The 20,431-nt window shown below is 37.8% G+C and overlaps 1 protein-coding gene and 1 long non-coding RNA gene across 2 annotated transcripts; both read left to right on the forward strand.

Annotated features, from left to right (window-relative positions):
• Positions 1-1,786: 1,786 nt before the first annotated feature.
• On the forward strand, positions 1,787-14,018 carry LOC144089175 (uncharacterized). Its single transcript, XR_013305027.1, has 3 exons — positions 1,787-1,895; positions 8,974-9,167; positions 13,348-14,018. It is a non-coding gene; the product is annotated as an uncharacterized LOC144089175 (long non-coding RNA).
• Positions 14,019-17,879: 3,861 nt separating this feature from the next.
• foxd7 (forkhead box D7) lies at positions 17,880-20,028 on the forward strand. Its single transcript, XM_077619321.1, has one exon. It carries the CDS (start codon positions 18,790-18,792, stop codon positions 19,744-19,746), a length of 957 nt encoding a protein of 318 aa, XP_077475447.1. The 5' UTR covers positions 17,880-18,789; the 3' UTR covers positions 19,747-20,028.
• The last annotated feature ends 403 nt before the right edge of the window (positions 20,029-20,431 follow it).

Consider the following 20,431-nt stretch of genomic DNA (forward strand, 5'->3'; position numbering starts at 1 on the left):
CTTCCACTGTTAGTGTTTTCGCTCACGAAAAAAAATGTTCGTTATTATTTTTAAGCCTCTGCATTTCGGAGTGATGTTTTTCCGTGCCGCGCGAGTGTAGAGACGAAAAGAGCAAGGTCCCAGTGGGTTATATTTAAATGCTAACGAAGTGTGCAGTGTTGCATTGGCTGCCAGAGATTTATGGGAATCCTGGAAATAGAGTGCCGATGTCAGCTTTTGTCTGCCCCACTGTTTCATGTGCAGCTGTGTTGGTTAGTGACCTCAGTTTGAGCTCCTAATATGGGGAGAAAGGAAGTATATGGGAAAAGGTTAGATTGGCTTTTTAAAATTGATTCCCTTGAGGTCAACAAATCCACGCAATAACACAGAATGGAAACACAGTTGGAAGCAGCCCTTCTATTGGTTCTTGCGTAGAGACACTTTTTGTTACAACGGGGGCGCAAATGCTTGTTTGTTTGTTTGTATACGTCACTTAGTACAAGGACCCTCAATGTACTTCGCTTTTCAATCATCAGTTACTCAACAACAACAACAAAAAGCTGACGTCACTTTAGACCGAATCAGTAATTTTAAAAGACTTTAATTGATACATGACAAAAATCAATCTGAGTTTCTTACCAACTTTCTATTCTAGACTATGTTAACTATGTTAACTATAAAATCACAAGCTTTAAAAAAAAAATCCGATTTGCAAGAAATTTATTCAAATTGCTTTAAAATGTCCAACATTTAACTTCTTACTTTGAACCAAAGCAATAAATTTAATTACTTATAATTTCTCCCATATTTCCGATTTTAGACTATGCTAACTATCAAATGACAACGATTATAAAAAAAAATCTGATTGGCAAAAAAATGTATTTTAATACTATATTAATTAATTAACATGTTACACTTGTGTATACTTTACAATGTAAACTCATATTAGCATGTGTATTCTTCATCCGTCTGCCTAATGGCAACTGTTTGTAGATTAAACATTACTGTTTTCTTTTTTCCCTCGCAGAAAACTATGGATGTAAAAATAGTATTCAGCGAGTAGATTTATTTTTTATTTTTTACAAGAGGCATGGGGGCGATTGTTGCTAAAGTTACTGGGGATTTTAAGGCATCAATAAACACAGGAAATGACTTCCTCTTGGGAACATTTTCATTTGACATACACTAAACATATGTGACTATGTGTCTATATATGCAAACACAAACATCCTTATATCTTATGTAAACTTTCATGTTTGCACTATTAAGATGATGGGTTGTTTGCAAGAGAATTTGGGAAAAACAAGAGTTACTACACCCCCAAGAACTAAACTTTTTTATTGACTGCATAATTCATAATACTGGAAAGTATGATATCGCCACAAAAGCAGCTGTTGTGCGGGGAGATTTTATTTATGCTTCTTTCAAAAACCCACAATTCTGGAAGCAATTTGAATTTGTTAGTAAAAGGGGAAAACTGTTCTGTGAAGAAGAAATTGAAGGTCTGCACTAAATGGACCTCATAAACATCAGAAAGTAGATTTAAACATTTTTGTTAGTAGTAGACGTGGCATGGTGGTATACAGAGTATGTGTATGTTATCATATTTTTAATCTAATTTGATATAGTTTTGTAAATGCACACTTGTCTGCTTGTAATTCAAACATTTTTCTCTGTCATTTTTGTATTGTAATTATAATGCCTTTATTTCTATACTTTTTTTTCCTGCAAAGGAAGGAAATGTTTGTTAGTCTGCTTCCTTGTGTCCTCTGATTGGCTGGCCACCCATTCAGGGTGTTCCCCACCAGGTGAAGTTCATTAGATTTGTTTGTTATTAAAAACTGTTTTCTTGGTTAAACTATGAACATGAGAGGAACAATTCACAGTTGAAATGATGCACATCTACAACAAATAAGGTAAATATTGCTTCAATCTACTAATTTGAATCTTGTCCTGTGTTTCCAATAATTAAACAATTTCAGCTTTATTTCAATAATGAAACTTGCCTGCAAATGTTAACTTTTAACAGTTTCTTTCTCATACACAAATCCCATTGTGTGACCAAAACACGTCATATATCACTCCATGGTGGCTTTCTATTAATTCAAGCTGGCATTTTGCCACATTGAACCATCAACCTCTAACCTTCAGCCTAACTTCATCTGATAACGCCCCAATATTTTGTTCATTACAGTTTGTAGGCATGCAGGTGTCACGTGGGGGTCCTTCAGCTAGCTTGGCAGTACATTTTTCTCCCACACTTAACCGTTGGATTGACATTTGAATAGTTCGATTTCATGAAAGCACGTTTTGTTCAAATAGCAGCACTCGGGGATGAGTTTGAAAAGGGAAAAAAAGGAGTTCTCGAGGAGGGCAGAAGGAGGAGATTCGGGCGAGAATAAAGGCTGTGCAATGGGGGCGGGTAGGGTCATGAGAAGCAGAGAGATCTGGGAGATTTCTGCAAATGCCTTTTCTTTTCTTTGCACTGAGGATTGTGGCCTGGCGCTCATATAAATTCTTCTTTACTGTCATGTTGGGGGGAAAATGCAGCATCCTGGGATCGACTTGTTGTTTTTCCGAATATCCCAAACTGATATCCCGGGTTTAAATTCACTATCCTCAACGCCACAAAGTGATGAATAACTTCCCCTAGCGTGTTAATTCGTGAATGAGAGCTTTGGGGCCCACAGAAAAGTAAAACAATGGTAGCCTAATTCAAATTCAGGAAATGATGTAGAGTATTCTCACTGCAGACGATGGCTGGTTTAACAAATGGACGTAAAAGTGATTTTTAGGGTACTTGGCGTGGCTCTTGAAGATTTTACATGCATGTAAACAGATATTTACACATGCAAACACAACAGTGGTTGGTGCAGATTTTGATTCTTATCAGACATGGGACTAGGCAAGGATTCTTACAGGAGTACAGATGTTGTTCCAGGATTTAACTTGGCTGTGTTTTGCAGAGATTGTGGTGAACTCCTTTCCCGTGACCATTTTGCAATGTATTTTGGGATTCCACAGAATTGCACGTGTACAAATGGGTTATTTACTTAGAACATTACAATTTATCTGTTGCATGTACGTAGCAATTTTATCCATGAGTAGCTTTAACTGTATTTAGGTTTGTTTTTGTCGAACATAAAAATGAAATTCTTTGCAGGAGATTGTTTTGGCAGAAATATCCAATTATTGGATAATATATAATCAATAGCACTCAAATAACAGCCAGGTCTCCCCAGGTCTCCTAGTTTGAATGATTTGGACGTCTAATCTTGTCAATGGTAGGCATGATTTAATAGTGACTACTGCCTTATTTTAGTTTAAAAAAAAAAAAAAAATTACATTTATCAAATTGAACTGCAAATATTCTCTTTTTATTTTCTCTTCATGCTTATTTTTTTATTGTCTTTGTTATTCATTTGTATATTTTTTTCATGACAGCTTAAATATTAAAGGCAAAATTGCAATTATAAAAATGTTCATTAAATCCTTATATACACCAATTAAAAATATTTGTATTAAAAACATAGAGATTAATTTTTTATGATATTTTATATATTATTTAGCAACTTTAAGCGTTATTCGGGGCCGTAACCAGACTGTAATTAGGTTTATATTCATTTTAATTATTTTATTTTAACTTTAGTCATTCATGAAAAATGTACATGCACAAAAATGGTTAAATTAAAAAAGATAATCATAATTAAGGCCTTGTCTCCACATATGTACATGCATTAATGTCACATTGCAGCTCACGTATGCTGTGCCAATATTTCAGTTGATGTCCACATACTATATGGATTCCAGATCTGAATTTTTTTAAACTTTTAAATTACCCAAAAAATAGTCACTTTCCCTTTAACGGGATATACAGAGTTGCAAATTCCTCTCATAATGGAACTCTATGTTCTATTGAACCTCTTTAGCCTGGAACCCTTCTTTGTGACAGGGGCCTACGAAGGGGGAACTGGCAGGCTCTTTTAGCTGGCACCCACCCAATCCCATCAGCCAACCTGATCCTGTACTTAAGTCAAACCAAAAGTATTGTTATTCCCCTTTTTAGTTTCTTGACTGTTTCCCATGTAAACAACAAGAAGTAGGAGATCACTACCCCATCCAAAAAACTCTGACAAAACATTTCTCTGTGCTTCTAAACTTTATTTATAAACAAGATCAAATCATTCCACTCACCGTAGAAAGAGGATAAATGACGTAAGGCTTTTTTTTAATTAATGGTTTGCTTTTTCCTCTCCGGTCGTATGGTTTGGAATCCCTAATCATTTTAAGATGCGTTCAGTTGCACATTTTTCCCCATACCAAGTCATTTCCTGTGATTGAAAAGGGAAAAAAAGCAAAGTGAAAACCGTGTGAAAGTATGATCGTCATTACAATAACCAGCGGAACCGGTCGTTTGTCTTTGGCGCTTATAGTCTTGATAACCCAGACTATACAAGGGTTGAATTACTTAATGTTTTGCTTTTATTGGCTCGCCCGTACCCGACCACTGGAACTTATTAAAACCTGCTCTGCCTGGTGTGCACGCTTCATTAGAATGTGTGCATGCTCACACATGTATACACAGTTTTTTTTTGTAGGAAAACATGTCACAATTGGATGAATTTGATGTATGTGTAGTGAATAACATGTGTAATTCACCAGTCTACAGTAAACCCATAATGCATCAGAGGTACATATAGACCAGGCTCATGATCAATTCCTACTAAATCCCTGGTTTAACACTCTAAATTGCCCCTAGATTTGAATGTGAGAGTGAAGGGGATAGACTACAGCACCCCCCGCGACCCTTCTGAGGATAAGCGGTACAGAAAATGAATGAATGAATTGTTGAGACCTGGCATCTCATTCGTTGACATCACATTTTATGGTGTATAGGACACTCCAAATGTTTCATGACCTAACATTTCCAAGTTATTTTTTTTCCATAATTACCAAAAATAATCACGTCATCTTACAAAGCGGTAAGGGTGACACAAGTGACAACGGAAACTTGTAGCTAGCTGTGTTGCGTGGACATGAAGCTATGTGAACAATTTGAGTGGAAACACCAAGCACAAATATGTCTCCCCAGCATAAGCCTTGAGGCTGTATTGTAACGGTTGATTTTGGTTCAGCTTGCTGTTTCCAGGGAGCCAAAAGCTACCTCATCGGTACACTTTCCAGCTCCAAATAACCCGACTTTATTCCATATTTGTTGATCCTTCCTGATGACTGCCGTCTGCCCCCGTTGTTTATTTTGATGAGCTGTCAGAAGGTCATGGAAATACATGTCACTTTAAGGGAAGGTCATTTGTTTGGACATATGGTTGCTGTTGTGAGCATGATTAGCTTGTGAGGTTCCTTGTTTTTTTTCCTCGCCTGATACTCATAGGAAACGGCACCAGTGTCCTGGTCTTGCATCAATTCAATCCAATTATCCCCTAATTCCTTCCCTTCTGTCTCTTCGCAATCTCTGGTGAAGCCCATGTTTATGCATGAATCCCCCCCTTACTAGTTTTAGGCCTCTGCTGATAACCAAATAGATAATTACAGGTTTCAAAAAGAATGAGGTTTTGCATCAGACATGATGGTTTTTGTTTAAAAGGAAAGGTTTTTTTGGGGGAAAACTTATGCCAGAATGACAGGGAGTTGAGGTTATTTCCCCCCCTCCCTTTGAATTCCTGCAGCTGTAGAGATGTTCCTGCTTCCAACCAGTTGAATCCAAGCCCCCACTGGCATGTGTGTTGTTAGGATGAAAGTATTCTGTTTGACGAGACCGAGCAGCAAAGAGAAATGTCTGGTTGACATATGGAAGGAGTAAACTATCCCACTCTTTTGAGGGAATCAAGATTGAGGATGAAGTTGAAAGGTCATTGCTTGCGATTCTCCCAATTCATCACACAGAGCTTTTTTATCTTGTCCTGCTACACAAAATATTTTACCCATTTGATTCGGGATTCGGGGCGGCTGAGTGGTTAGCGCGTCGGCCTGACTGTGGGAGTCCTGGGTTCAAATCCAGGTCGGTCTACCTTTTCACATTCGAGCGCCCGTAATTATAGAACTATTTTTTTTCTTGTGTCCATAGGGTTGAAGTTTTTCTACCTCAGACGCTTTAACGAAAAGCCAGTAGAATAAAAGGACTAGCATACTGATGGATCAACTAATAAGATAAGTTTGATATTGGTAGTATGCACGATGATTGAGGTTAATTTCAAAGTTTTCAAAATTTTCATCAAGTATCTTCACCTATCTTGCAGACCTTCAACATAGATTCAAGATTTAGTAGGAATTGGTTGATATTAACACTTGATATTTCATATATGATCCATGGAATTTGAGCAATGTGATATCTTTGCCCTGATAAAAACTGATGTCTCATATAGATGTGATACTTGTGACAAATTATGTTTGATATTTTGCAGTATTTTTGTTCCAAGGGCCCATTAATAGCTCAGAGTTTAAATACATTTAATTTGCGAACAATTGTTGGCTGGTTTGGGCTTTTAAGGTCTAAGTATTGGATTTAAATGCTCTAGAGCTCATTGTTTTCTTTTGTTTGCATATAATTATTAAACAAGCTAAATCTTTGTTACACACACGATAAAATAATTTTGTTTTTAACCCTTTTAGAGACAGCGGTCACCACATAAGACAGCTAATAAAAAGCTCTGACTTATGACCTTTAAACTTTAGAATTGAATTAATGTTAATTTATTCTAATGTATGTAGAAGTGCATTTAAGTGTCCTGGGTTCAAATCCAGGTCGGTGCACCTGTGTGGAGTTTGCATGTTCTCCCTGGGCCTGTGTGGGTTTTCTCTAGGTATTCCGGTTTCCTCCCACATTCCAAAGACATGCACGGTAGGCTGATTGGACACTCTAAATTGCCCCTAGGTATGAGGGTGAGTGTGAATGGTTGTTTGTCTCCTTGTGCCCTGCGATTGGCTGGCCACCATTTTAGGGTGTGTGTCCCCCTCTGGCCCAAAGTCAGCTGGGATGGGCTCCAGCACCCCCCGCGACACTTGTGAGGATAAAGCGATTGAAAAAATGAATGAATGAATTAAAAATAGCAAATGTTCTCCATTTAAAATAGGAAAACGTTTTTTGTAAGTCTCCTCTTTAAAGTGAAGGGTGGAAATGAAAAGAACTGATTCACTCTGGAGGGCCCCATCATCACACAGAAGAATGACTACTCACGCAGATATTTACGCGCGCACTCGGAAACTCGCACGCAAGCACGTCGTTTCGGGCAAGAGACAACAATCATCGCCACTGAGTCACAAGCGCCGGCACCGTCGGGGCATTGAGCACAGACAATGACACGGACACTAATGTGAGCATGAATGGCGAATACAGGAAAAGCAGTGGGATGAGAAATGGCAAAGAGCAGTGTGAACCAGGCCACTGACAAAAAACAAAGAGCTAAATTGTACTCCCGTTTGCTTTTTCTTGTCTGTGTGCAATTAAAAAATAAATATTTTAGGCTACATTAGGCCGAGCAGTAGCCCATATATATACACTGTAGAAACAATGTGGTCATTTGACTAAATTGTATGCCCATGTTACTTGATATATATAAAAATATGAATTCACTCACAAGGCTTTTGGGTGGAGTAGGTGTTTTACTTTGCACACCACAAAACATAATACCTACATGCAGGCCTCAATTGCTTTGCTTTTAACCTTTTGAACCCTTTTTAGAGCTAGTGACTTTTTTTTTCCATTTACACATTTTTGATTCAGGGACTTGACGACACTAGGCGTCCAATCCACTATAGTTTTAACGGTGAAAAGCAAGGTGTTAAAAACAGTTCTACCCCACTTCAAAGTGCACCTCAAATGTCGTTAATCAATTACTTTTGTAGAGACTGTTTTGCTACAGCACATTTATACTGTATCTGGTTATTTTTTGCAGCCGTACTTAAAGTGGTCGAGGTAGTGAATGTTTGCAAGTTGTCTATCACCACATCCTTTTCTCCCCCCCTCTTTTAATTTCTCTGCCACACATGTGGGGGCAGAAAGGCTAGACCAATTACAGCCTGTGGAATTTTGCACAATGCCCACATGAATTCTTCTGAGCTAAGATGAAAGATGAGAAGAGGAAGAAAGGAAGTTGTAACACTTCTTGCAGAGCATTTTCTCAGGAAGTTATTATTTACACGTTTCGGTCTGACTGCAACTGTTTTTTTTAACTTGACGAACACATCATATAGGCCACATTTGCACTATAGCAAATGTTAACACCCAAATGTTTTTCATCAGCAACATTATTTTTTTTCTATTTGAAATGAATTATAATAGGAATGTACTATAGTTCTAGCCCTCAATAACCCTCTGATGTTGATAAATAAGGAAATTGCATTACAACCAACATTTAAATAATTTTGGGGGGGGCTTAATTAAAATAAGCATTAATTAACATGTTGAATAAATAAGGGAAATAATTGCAATTTGTCTTTTTTAAGCTATTTTTAAGAGAATTAATAAAAAAATAAATAAGGGTCTTTTTACTGTTAGGTCTTTATAAAAAAGGGTCTTAGGTGCAAAGACATTCTTGGCCAAACGTTGTATTTATCGTTACTCATTTTTAAATTGTGTTTAACATTGGCTATCCCGTGTGAAGTTTTCCTGTTCTTTCCACTCACTTCTATAAAAGTTTTCATCCCCATTTGAGCACTATTGTCTTTTAAATACTCCTTTATTCTAAAAATGAATGTTTAACCTTATGCCAAAACACAGGCATCAGATCTGAAAGATAATTAGGACTTTTCCACTAGCTTTGACAGGCAGGGTTAACCTCTAAATTCCCTTAAACAATGTTCCCGTTCCCTATCTTTACACACTATTTGTTGTTGGGCTCAGAGACACTTGAATCCGTAGTAACACTGCATTGTCTCAACAAGTGATAGCACTGCCATGCCCTGTATGTCTAGACGTAGAGATAGAGCTATCTAAATGACTACCTGATTTTCTTCTTTTTTTTCTTCTCTTTTTAGCAAAACAGAAAGTGAGATTCCAGCGGCCATTGTTCGGGAAGACAGTCCCTGGCCTTGATGTGGACTCTGGGAGCAGATAAAATCCCCCCAGTAGGATGTGTGTTTGCGTATTACTGCAAGTATTTCAGGAAACACATGGACTGCGTGGCCACCGATGAGCCGCTTTTCCCGTGAAAGGGGAGGAAATGGGGCAGGTACGTACTGTAAATTCTGGTCAGCCCTGCAGATGTGTGATGGATATCAATGCGTAGTCGGTTGTAAATACGCCTGCAGTTGACACGGCTATCTAATGCTCAAAGTCAAATTTTACATTGGACAAAAAATTTAAAAATTCAAATTGTGGATCACATTTAGTAGAAATAACAATTCAAAAAAAGAATTGCAAAAGTTTGCCCTTCTATCACATGAAAACAGACCTCATTTTCTGCTTTAATTCTGAATCTTAAAAGGACTGATTTATAAAATATATGTGAAAAATCAAATTTGAAATACAAATCATAAGTGATAGCGGTATTTTTTACAAGCTGATATCTAAATAGAACGTCCTTCATTACCTATCTAACCTTTGACCCTTTACAGGGCACTCATTGAACTACTAGCTGGTGTCAAATAGCCAGTGAAAGATGAGCATTAGCGTCCAGCCCTCCCAGTTCAAATTGATTTGACATGTACTACCGAAAAACTCATTTCAATTTGCATCAGGATGAAAAAAAGCCAAATTTTTTGGCCATCTATTATTGTCAGTGGCACTGAAATACTTCATTTTTACCTCTCTTATGGTCCCCCATTAACTGTCCAATCCAATAGTTAGCTACTGTTTTTGTTAATGATCTCTACGCTTTGTCACCACATCCTTTAAGGAGCACCCACTCCGCCCGGCCTACCACATACACACACATTGACACACAAGGGTCCGTTATCGCAACTTGTCATCGAAAAGTCATATCCTGACATTGTCCCAAAGGAAAGCTGAGCTCCAAGCTTTAAATACAAATGTGTTGCAATAGTTTGAACCCCCCCCACACACAAGACAAAAGTAGTGGCAGGCAGAACTGCTCTGAAGTCATTTCCCAGTATTTGTCACTATTTTTCCCCCAAACTATTTAACCTTTAACTGCTTACTGCTTAATTTCTACTTTTTAGGATACAGCTGTAGGAAGGTGGTCATAAGGCCAATTCTGGGGAAAAAATCTCCTCATCATGACTGGCAAAAAAATGTCGTTTTGATTGAATTTCAAATTTTCCTTCACCAACTGTGTCCGTGCATTTGGTGTGTTTGCATCTTCTATGTTGGATTAATGAATAACGACATGAATTTACATCAAAAATCCTTAGTGGAGTTTTAGGAGAAGAAACAGAAGACATCTGCCCATCCATTGTAGGTTTTATTTTAGGATATATAACAGAGCAGTGCACTTCCTGATAAGATAAGTAAAGTTAAGGCTATCAGTTCTTCTTTGTTTTGTCTTAACATGGCAAGATTAGAAACTATATCCTCACACAATGAATATGTTGAAGTAGAACATAAATAGTCTGGCTATAATGTTATATTTTTGGGTTTAAATTTCATAGTATTTCATTATTATTATTATTATTATTATTATTATTATAATAACTGCCTTCCATCGTCAAAGATAAGCGTCCAGGTCGAGAGTTCAGATCCCCCAGCGCGATGGAACTGTTGAGGAAAGATGCAGAATTTTGAGAAGTTAACCTTGGGGATTATGGGGGGGCCTGTGATTACAGCGTCTTCTCCAGGGAAGCTTTTGGGGACGTTTAAAAGAGCCGCTTCCCTCTCCTGTGGTTGTGCGTGGGAGGGAGGTCACGGACCCACCCTCCCCATTGAGAGCACGAGCTGGCGGGGAAAATAACAGGGTGTGCTCGCCTGAGGGTAACACTTCAGTGCCACCCTCTAATCACGCCTCACTTGCCAACAAACCCCAAAAAACGGATGCACTGTACATGTGCATACCATAAAACGCTTATACCGTACACAATACTCTTGGGAAATTTGCTTCTGACTTTACGGGGATTCATTTTAGTCCTGTCCTTGTTAAAATATCGTCATCATTTCTGGGGCTATGATTTATGTTTCTGTTCCATTAGTTCTGTGTACTTTTACTTTTTTGGAAGTTCAACACTGGCTGCCATTGACAACAATTCACTTCATTCATTTTTAAATGTTTTTTTTTAATAATTAGTTAATTATTAATGTGATTAGTTCTTCATAGAAAATTTTGCAATGTGTTTACAGTGTTCCAAAACATATTGTGGTCATCCTTAGAAGTGAGCGTGCGTAAATTGTGACATGTCGTCATATAATAGTTGTATGAAGTTGTACTATTATTACTGCACACGATTTTGCTGCCCTGCAAACATGCTGGGTACAATTTGAACCAATTGAATGACGGCCAGAATGACTTTTAACAGAGCGGTATGAATGAAATATTACATACTTGCCACTAAAATGTGGTCTGAGGAAATGGATTGGCTTGACATAAGTGATTTATAGCCACTCGCCTTCAAATCATTTTTAACTTGAAGTTTTACTTTCCTCTCACAGGACTTGTCTTATTATACCCAAAGCTCAAAAGGAGGGGAAAAAAATCTTGTGGCATTTTCAAAACTCTTTTTTTCACACAAGAATGTATGGAAATAGCGCCCCATGCCATGTGTGGATTTTAGTATCCTGTGATTTTTATTGCTAAATAATAAAAAATGAATTTAAAAAAAGAAACCGGTGCAAGTATTTCACAAATAATAAATCACAACTATATAAAACGGTGAATACAATCTCCACATCTAAACCTTAATCGATTGTCACAAATGTTATACATGGTAATTTGATAAAATAGATAATTTTTGAAGCGGCAAGTGCCCGTCATTATTGTGACATAAAATTCTGAACTCGAAGATTTTTCCACTAGATTTTTATGACTTTGAACATGAGTCAGCATGGAAACTTGTTTTTATTTTCTTCACACATTTTTCTTCTCTTACAGCTGTATTCCTATGAGGATATAAAACATCCCCAAAAAGCCCCCCAAAAATGAAAAACATACACAGTTGCTCATTTTTGCTGGCAGAAATGTTGTTTTGAACTCCAATTATTTACTTTTTGGGCAATTTCATGTTTCCATGGTCATTTTAAAATGTGTACCATTTTTTACAAATTAGTTTTATTGATTCATTTTCTGTATTTATGGTCATTTGTATTTTTATATTATATCATTTTATTTATTAGGACTGTCCAAATTCGTCTTTTCTAGAACTACATAGAGATAATCAAAGGATGCAAGAGCCACTTAGAAAATGAATTTATAATCTCAATTAACAAATTAAATCCAAAGGCTGTGTCGGTCAAGTAAATAGGTTCCATTGCCGGCGATAGACGTCCAATTAACATCCTAGTTCTGGCCTCCAATATGATATAGGGGGGGTTGGAAGCCAATTAAATGATGAAAAGAGCCACACGATTGGCTGGCTATCACCGTCAATGGCGTTGAAAATGTTAAGAAAAAAAAGACCCCTCCAACATAAAACCACACGCAACGAAAACAATAAATACAATGTCTTTATTGTCCTGTGATCACGTGTGCTGGATACCAGTCCTAATCCCCTTTCACGAAAGGATTAAATGTCACAGCAGGCACACATACACAATGTCCACCCTAAAATGGACCAGTGTGATAAATAGCAACGCATCAGAGGTCAAAAGTCGATTAAGGTAGTCACACTGGACGTCAAGCACCGTCAAGGCAATGAATCATTTACTGGCACTTTTATGTCTACATAGCGTTGAGTGCGTGTATTACTTATGAAATGTAATTACGTATATCCCCTAAAAGAAAACAATGTAATCTACTTACACTTAAAATTCCTGTCCCACTAACCCAGGAGTGTCAAAGTGGTGGTTCTGGGGCACAGATCTGGCCCCCGCATCATTTTCTGTAACCCCTGAAAGTAAACCATGTGCTGCTACATTGACTTCATTTTTTCACAAAATTAAAATGTAAATTATCTGTACTGCAAAAATTGGAGAATATTTGTCCCCTGTCTAGTGCCCAACATTAGCCTGGACAGCCTACAGCACCCCCTAAACCTTTACGAGTACAAATGGAATAGAAAATGAATACATGAAAAAAAATAGATGACTGAAAAGAGAATATATACATATTTTTCCTTTTTGTTGGTTGCCCAAAAAAAAATCTTTTAGTAGACCAGCATAGAAACCTACTAGAACTAATGATTAAAAAATACAACTCATTGGCATCACAGTTGCATATTTTTGCTAGTGTAGAATTGTGTAATGTAATTGAACCAAATACAGAGGCACCCAGTCCAAATTTTAATGTCTGCATTTTTATTTTCAAGGTCAACTCGATTTTAATGGAAGAAAAACAGAATTCTGTCAGAGCGGAAGATGCTTTCACAGCTGGAGAAGACACCAAAGATAAGTTCTTTCCTTTCATTGATGTTTTTCTTGGCTCTTCCCTGACTTAAAAAGATAACAATAAACACTGACACTGTGGCCTTATGTCCATTCTACTCATAACTGGAAAGTCATTGGGCATTTTTCAGACTGAGTTCATCCTTTTCCCACACGTGAGGAAAACACGGTATTATACCGCTTAAGCCTTATTTCAATAAACTGCCCCGACCGGCGGCATTTCAGTTGAAAATGTCTCAGGGCTATTAATGCTCAGCCAATATGCCATCATGTTACAACCTGTTTTCCCTTTACTGCAGTTTCCGAGTGAAATTACGTTAGCGCAAATGACTTGTGGCTTCCGGCTGCACAGTCACAAAAGAGTGTTATGCTAGTAATGGCTGGTTGCTTTTCCACCTCTGAACATTTTCATGACTTCACTATTCAGTGCTGCCAACTGTTAGAGCAAAGGCACATGTTCTTTTTGGTTTTTTGTGGGCTGAATGAACACTTGTGGGGTCCCGAGTTAGCAGGTGAGCAGCTGTGCCATCCTATAGAATATAACACACAAGCATTACATTTCCTCCCTTTATATTTACTTGAACAACTTTTGGAGGAAAAATGTATTTCTAAGCATTCTTTTAGCAGGTTTTGTGAAGGAATTGAATTGAATGCTTTTATTTTCATTATACAAGTATAATGAGGTTTAAAGCTTCACCATGAACTGCACAAATAACAACAACAAACAGGCAAATAAATAATCAATAAAGCCAAAAAATAATAAATAAATAATCAATAAATAAGTAGTCAACACAATAAGTTGTCAACAGAAATAAGTAGGGCAGTGCACAAATAAGAACAATAACAAACAAACTGACAAAAATATGTAGTCATCAACATAAGTAAGGAAGTGCACAAATAACAACAACAAACAGACAAATAAATAATCAATCAATAAGTAGTCAACACAATAAGTTGTCAACAACAGAAATAAGTAGTGAAGTGCACAAATAACAACAATAACAAACAAATGGACAAAAATATGATCAATAAATAATAACAATACATTCTAAACCAATAAAAAATAGTAAACATATGTAGTCAACAACGTAAATAAGTAAGGAAGTGCACAAATAACAACATGGAACAAACAGAAGAAGTGATAAATAATCCATTTAGTTTATTTTTTTAAGAGATGCTCCCAGTGGCTATACCAGTTTGAGCAATGAGACGTTGCACAAATAACAACAATGAGACATAAGAGACCACACCCAACCTTGCAGTCGGAAGTCTGATAATCGCACCGGGGTGTTCAATCACGAGCTTAGTTTTTTGGTAGGAAGTATGTTTTCTGTAAAATTTTCTCATTGAAATTGAATGAGTTTAGCCAATATGGCCATGTAGTAGTTTATAGTACAGTATCATAATAAATGTTTAAATGATAAATGATGTTATGCTGAGAAAAAAACCTGTCATTGTTAATCTGTTAAGTATTTTTACAGAATACTTTTATTTAAACTTGTAGTTAAGTAAAACACTTTTACTTCGCGTTGAGTATTATTATTTTGAAGTAATGCCACTCTTGAGTAAAAATGTTTGGGTTAATCTACCCACTTTTGATACAACTTAAACATGTTGTGTACATGTAGTAACAAAATAGTATGCCTAAGAGCAGCGAAACATTTTTTTAAACATTTACCAGCTTTAATATAGGAACTTTATTGACACTGATACTTTACAAAGTGTACCTTTTCACTTACTGACAGTTTTTGTGAAATTCTCGCCTCTTAACGTTAAAATCAAATAGTAAATCCATCGCCAAGATGAACAGGAAATCTGTCCAGGCTGTAGCAACTATGACAGAACATTTTTCGGCAAATATCCAATTGCTTTGCGTATATATTTTAATTTGTGGTCGTGGTTTCATGCATCGGACCACATTGCAACCAAATGTATGCTCCTGCCTATATGACTTGCATTACATTATGCATGTAATGTGCACCTTCTGCTGTTAACAGACTTGGCAGGGTACATTAGGGCTGTCATAAATTTACCACAGAGTAGAATTAAAACACAGCCCATGTGTCATGCCGTGGTGCCAACGGTGACAAACTGTCACATTCCATGAAAAAAGAACTATTAGGAATCACTAACAAAACCAGTCGAGTTGCTTTTCAGATGCAAACTAATTAAAGGGACGCCCTTGCCATCTCATCTCCAGGTTTTCCTGAAGGATATTTTTTTTTCATGTTAACTATTTTGAGAATGGCAGCTGCCTCACAGGCAACGGCTTGTATATAAAGTTTAAAAAGAGACCAGGTGGGTTGCGGCAGCACGTTTGTGTGTGAAGGAATGTAGTTGTTCACTTTGTTTGCCCTTGTGGAAAGGGAATAACTTGCGGAATGTGATTAACGTCACAGCTGAAGGTGTTACAACGGATCAGTTGGTGTGTGTGTGTGGGTATTACAGGGAGACCCTATAAAACCATGCGTGATGCTTAAGTACGAGGTTTCTGTGGCACATAGGTAGGCAGAATTTGACTAAGAGAAATCCCAGGGGTCATGACCCTGCTGTATTTGGAGACCAGTTGGTCCACTGCTGACTTCTACTCGTAAGGAAACTGGGTGGGGGTCAAGACATGACCTCAACATATGATGTGCGTTCCTTGTATGTTGCAGAAACAGCTTGAGCAAATTTGACGGTTCCTTTTTTTATTGTTGAGATATAGCATGTGGATTAAAATAACAGTCTGATAAGAAATGGCAGTCAGGCAGGTTTTTTGTTTGTTTGAGGGTTGTTCAATGTGGTTTTGTTCCCACTATTCTGAGATTGCTCATATTAAATAATTGGATGTCATTTACAGCGATGGACGTCCAATTTATTTGGGGGTTGATAGTGAAAGTTCGTTCAATCTCCAAAATGAAATGATTGAAAGGCTTGTTTGATATCTTAGTTTTAATTGTTGTTGCTATATTGCGTTTGATTGGTTATTTGTTTGTTTTAAATTGCACTTTGTTTGACTGCTGTACTTTTGGGCTTCATAAATGGAAAAATATTCTTTGTAGGCTGTTTGACTTTTTTTTTAATTGCTTCTAGGAAAAAATGTTGTTGGGGCTCCCTCTACTGCACTTTCTGTGAACATTCATTCATTCATATTTAACAGCAACTTATAATATTATACGTAAGCAAAACTCCAGTCATACTGATTTCAAAAGTTTAAAACTTTTGTTATGCATGATTATTCTATAATTGATAACAATTTAAATATATTAAGAAGGACCAGTTTAATTTAGACTAGTATAAGAAATAGCCTACGTTAGATTGGACTATTAACTTGGAATGTAGATATTAAAATATACGACACACATGCTGTTTTCATACATTTTCTTGAAATTGTTTTTTTTTTTTTGCCTTCTAAGATGCCAGATGGGGTTTTAAATGGGAGGATAAATTAGTTGAAGTCGTTTTCAAAGGTGTCATCTCTTTTTTGGCCACAAGACGTCGCTCTATTCACTCAGTCATGTGCGCAGGTCCGACAGAACCAGACATAAGTTTTTTTTAAGTGTTAAAGCCAAAATATGAACTTAATAAATTCAAGTCCACCCCAAAATGAAAGAAAAACATAAAATTGTTTATTAAGCAAAAAGGTAAGATTATTAACGCTTCATTTTTAGATGTTTTAGTGATTAATCCCCCATTTTAATTAGCCGTATGTCATCCAGTATTATTCCGCGTTAGCCAAAGAAACTGCAAAGATTTTGTGTGAGAACAAGCTCACATATCCTGTAACTCCTTTGAAGCCAATTCCACATCTGAGCATGATAAACGAACTCTTTTATTTATCACTGCGACCAAAAGCTCTGGACGCCGTCGAGTTTTCGGTGAGCTAAGAAAACATTTCAACTGCAGTGGCCCATAAAGCATCCATCTTATTATTGCTTAACCATCCCCACGGTACAAGGGTCCGGGATCTCACTGGCCAAATATTCTCATACACACAATGTTAAACACAGATGTTGAAAAGTACAGCTTTTAAAACAGTAGTACTTTAAATGAGACCTTAATTGAAAATTAAAAGAAATGTATACTTGGCTACTTTCTCCTGAAAATGACAATCGTGAGGGTCTGTTTCCAATCTGCAGACATGCGTGCTGAATTTTGAAAATCAGCTACAGTCTGGAATAGCCCACCCAGCCTGGATTGACCCCGAGGTATCAATACGATTAGAAGCAGGAAATGTGAGAATCCCCAACAAAGGCTTCCGTCGTCAAATTTAAACAAGCAGAGGCCTTCTTACAATAGCAAAAAAATGCATCAACCCTCTCCCGATTGCTCTTTCATGTCAGAGCTGTGAAAATCTATCACTTACTCTTAATTTCAGTCCCCCTTTTATTAAACCCCAAATTGACAATGTATAATCTCAGGTTCGGCAAAAAAAAGCATTAGACCTGTTTTCATATCTCCTCCAAAACAGCGAATTAAGTCATTCCAATCGATTTGATGATTTTTCATCAAAGTTCTGATTAAATTATTAAAATAAGAGTTTGGATTTGCCCCTTTGAGCACTTTATCTTGCAACGATATAATAAATAGTCTGTTATTATCATATTTGAACCCGACTACTTATTTATGTGACCATTTATTATTATGTTGACTACTTATTCATGTATTACTTATTTCATGATTATTTGTGCACTTCATGGTGAAGCTTTAAATCCCATTATAAACATGTATAATGACAATAATGGCATTCAATTCCTCTAAAATTAAAATTTTGCACAATTGAATTTCATCTGCGATCATCCAAAAGAAGCTGGTTTAGCCTTCTATTTTATTTCATTTCATAATTTTACTCCTCCATGGGTATCAAATAGAATTTGTTTTGCACTCTTGGGTTCTTTTCTCAATGGACCAGTGACGTCGACATATCCACTTGGCACGGTTGGACAAATGATGAGAGTGCTTCTTTTTAACTGGTCCAGACACCCTTGGTTTACCTTTGCGTCCTTTTCATTGGTCAAAAGCCTCTTCTTCGTCCGAATCGTGACATCATCATCATATCATCATCATCATCATCACAACATGCATGACAGAACTGCAATGGACTACAGATGATGCCGGACACCTTCAGAGGGCGCACAAACTTTTAAACACTTTTACACACTTTTAGACTCCAGAACTTTTGAAAAGAGGACTTTTGTAGATTTGGTGAAGGTGGGCGGTGATGCACACGCTCTGCTCCGAGAGCTCTCCTTTTTTGTGAATGGAGATGAGTCGTGCGTAAAACCCAGGACCTCTCGGACTTCTCCCTCTCCTTTTTATTTTATTTTATTTACTATTTTTTGGGGTTGACATTGTTCCCACCCGATCGGAGGTGGACATCTACTATGACATTAGGCTCGGAGGTCATGGAGGATATCGTCATCGACGTAGTGGGAGAAGGGCTCCGAGACACAGGAGCAGGGGATCCGCCCGGACTGGAGGAGCGCACCGCGGATGTCGAGCGCGACTCGCACTCGTGCAGCAGCCCCCCGCAAACGAAAGGTCCCGCGTCGGTAAAGCCCCCTTACTCGTACATCGCCCTCATCACCATGGCTATTTTGCAAAGCCCGAAAAAACGCCTGACTCTCAGCGAAATCTGCGACTTCATCAGCCAGCGCTTCGTCTACTACCGCGAAAAGTTCCCCGCTTGGCAGAACTCTATCCGGCACAACTTATCCCTCAACGACTGCTTCATCAAAATGCCCAGAGAGCCCGGCAACCCGGGGAAGGGCAACTACTGGACCCTCGACCCCAACTCGTCGGATATGTTCGAGAACGGCAGCTTTTTGCGCAGGAGGAAACGCTTCAAACGGCAACACTTTCGATACAAGGAGCACCATCACGGCGCCGAGCCCGGCCTCCACGTCTTCCCCCACGGACACTTCGGGCTGGGGAGCCCCGCGCTCCAGCTGCCCGCTGTGGAACTTTACCCGTACATGCATCAGCACCATCAGCACCACCACCATCACCACCCCCGCCACCATCATCATCATCATCGTCATCACGCAGCTAGTATCCCACCTGTCAGCAGCATTCTGCCGGCTCTTTCCAGCTTCTTCTCCAAGGCCTTTTTGCAGTCCCAGCAGCCGGCCATCGAAGCCTTTTCGGCGGCCCAATGCGCCGCCTATTCGGCCCCGGTGAGTCCGGTCGCGGCTTTCACGTCCCCGGCCCTTTTCCACCACCCAGTGGCGGGCTCGCCTCACCTGCTCAGCTTGCAGCAAGACTATCATCACAAGTATCATCATCCTCAGCGAGGGACCCCCGAGCTGCCGGCTAAACACGTCGGGGATGACAATGAATGAACTTAAAAGTCAAGTGTGCGCAGGCCTTTGAATATTCTCAGGTAAATACTCATTTTTCGCCTATTTTGGGTGGAAGAAAAATGTTGTTTTATTTTTTTACAATTGTGAATGCATCTACTCCTCCTTTTCTTTATTTTGGAAAGTTTTGATGTTTGATTGACGGGTTTCCTTGGAAATCAATAAAAAGGAATATGTAAACAATGTATTCATTTCTGTTTTTTGTTCTAAATTTGAAATACATAGGTTTTGTGAAATTGTAATTATATTTAGAATGCTACAGGATAAAAGTAGTCACATTTTAAAATTAGAATCATCTTTGAGGCATGTTAAGTTTTAAACATAAATCCTCAAATGTTGTATAAATGTTCCAATGGTTGCACATTATAAAGGCCTATACCTTATCTCACTCACAGGGAATGATCTTTTGCTAAAAGCTGCACTTAAATATTCAAATGTAATCTAAACGTTTGAACTCAGTGTACTAAAATAAATGATGACTAAAACAATAATTCACCGGCATATTCTTTCTTGCAAAAGTAAGCGTAAAGGTAACTTTAGAAATATTAAATTGTAAAAATGCAAAAATACTCACATGCATTATTAATTTTGGCTTTGACTAATTATTGTACGTATTTATCCTTTCATTATATATTACCCTTGACAATTGTAATTGTGAAAATAAATT

The sequence above is a fragment of the Stigmatopora argus genome, chromosome 14 (assembly GCF_051989625.1).
Source record: "Stigmatopora argus isolate UIUO_Sarg chromosome 14, RoL_Sarg_1.0, whole genome shotgun sequence".
NCBI classification, from domain to species: domain Eukaryota; kingdom Metazoa; phylum Chordata; class Actinopteri; order Syngnathiformes; family Syngnathidae; genus Stigmatopora; species Stigmatopora argus.

Excerpts from the sequence above, each read along its gene's own strand:
- foxd7 (XM_077619321.1), top strand. The coding sequence starts at position 18,790 with ATGACATTAGGCTCGGAGGTCATGGAGGATATCGTCATCGACGTAGTG.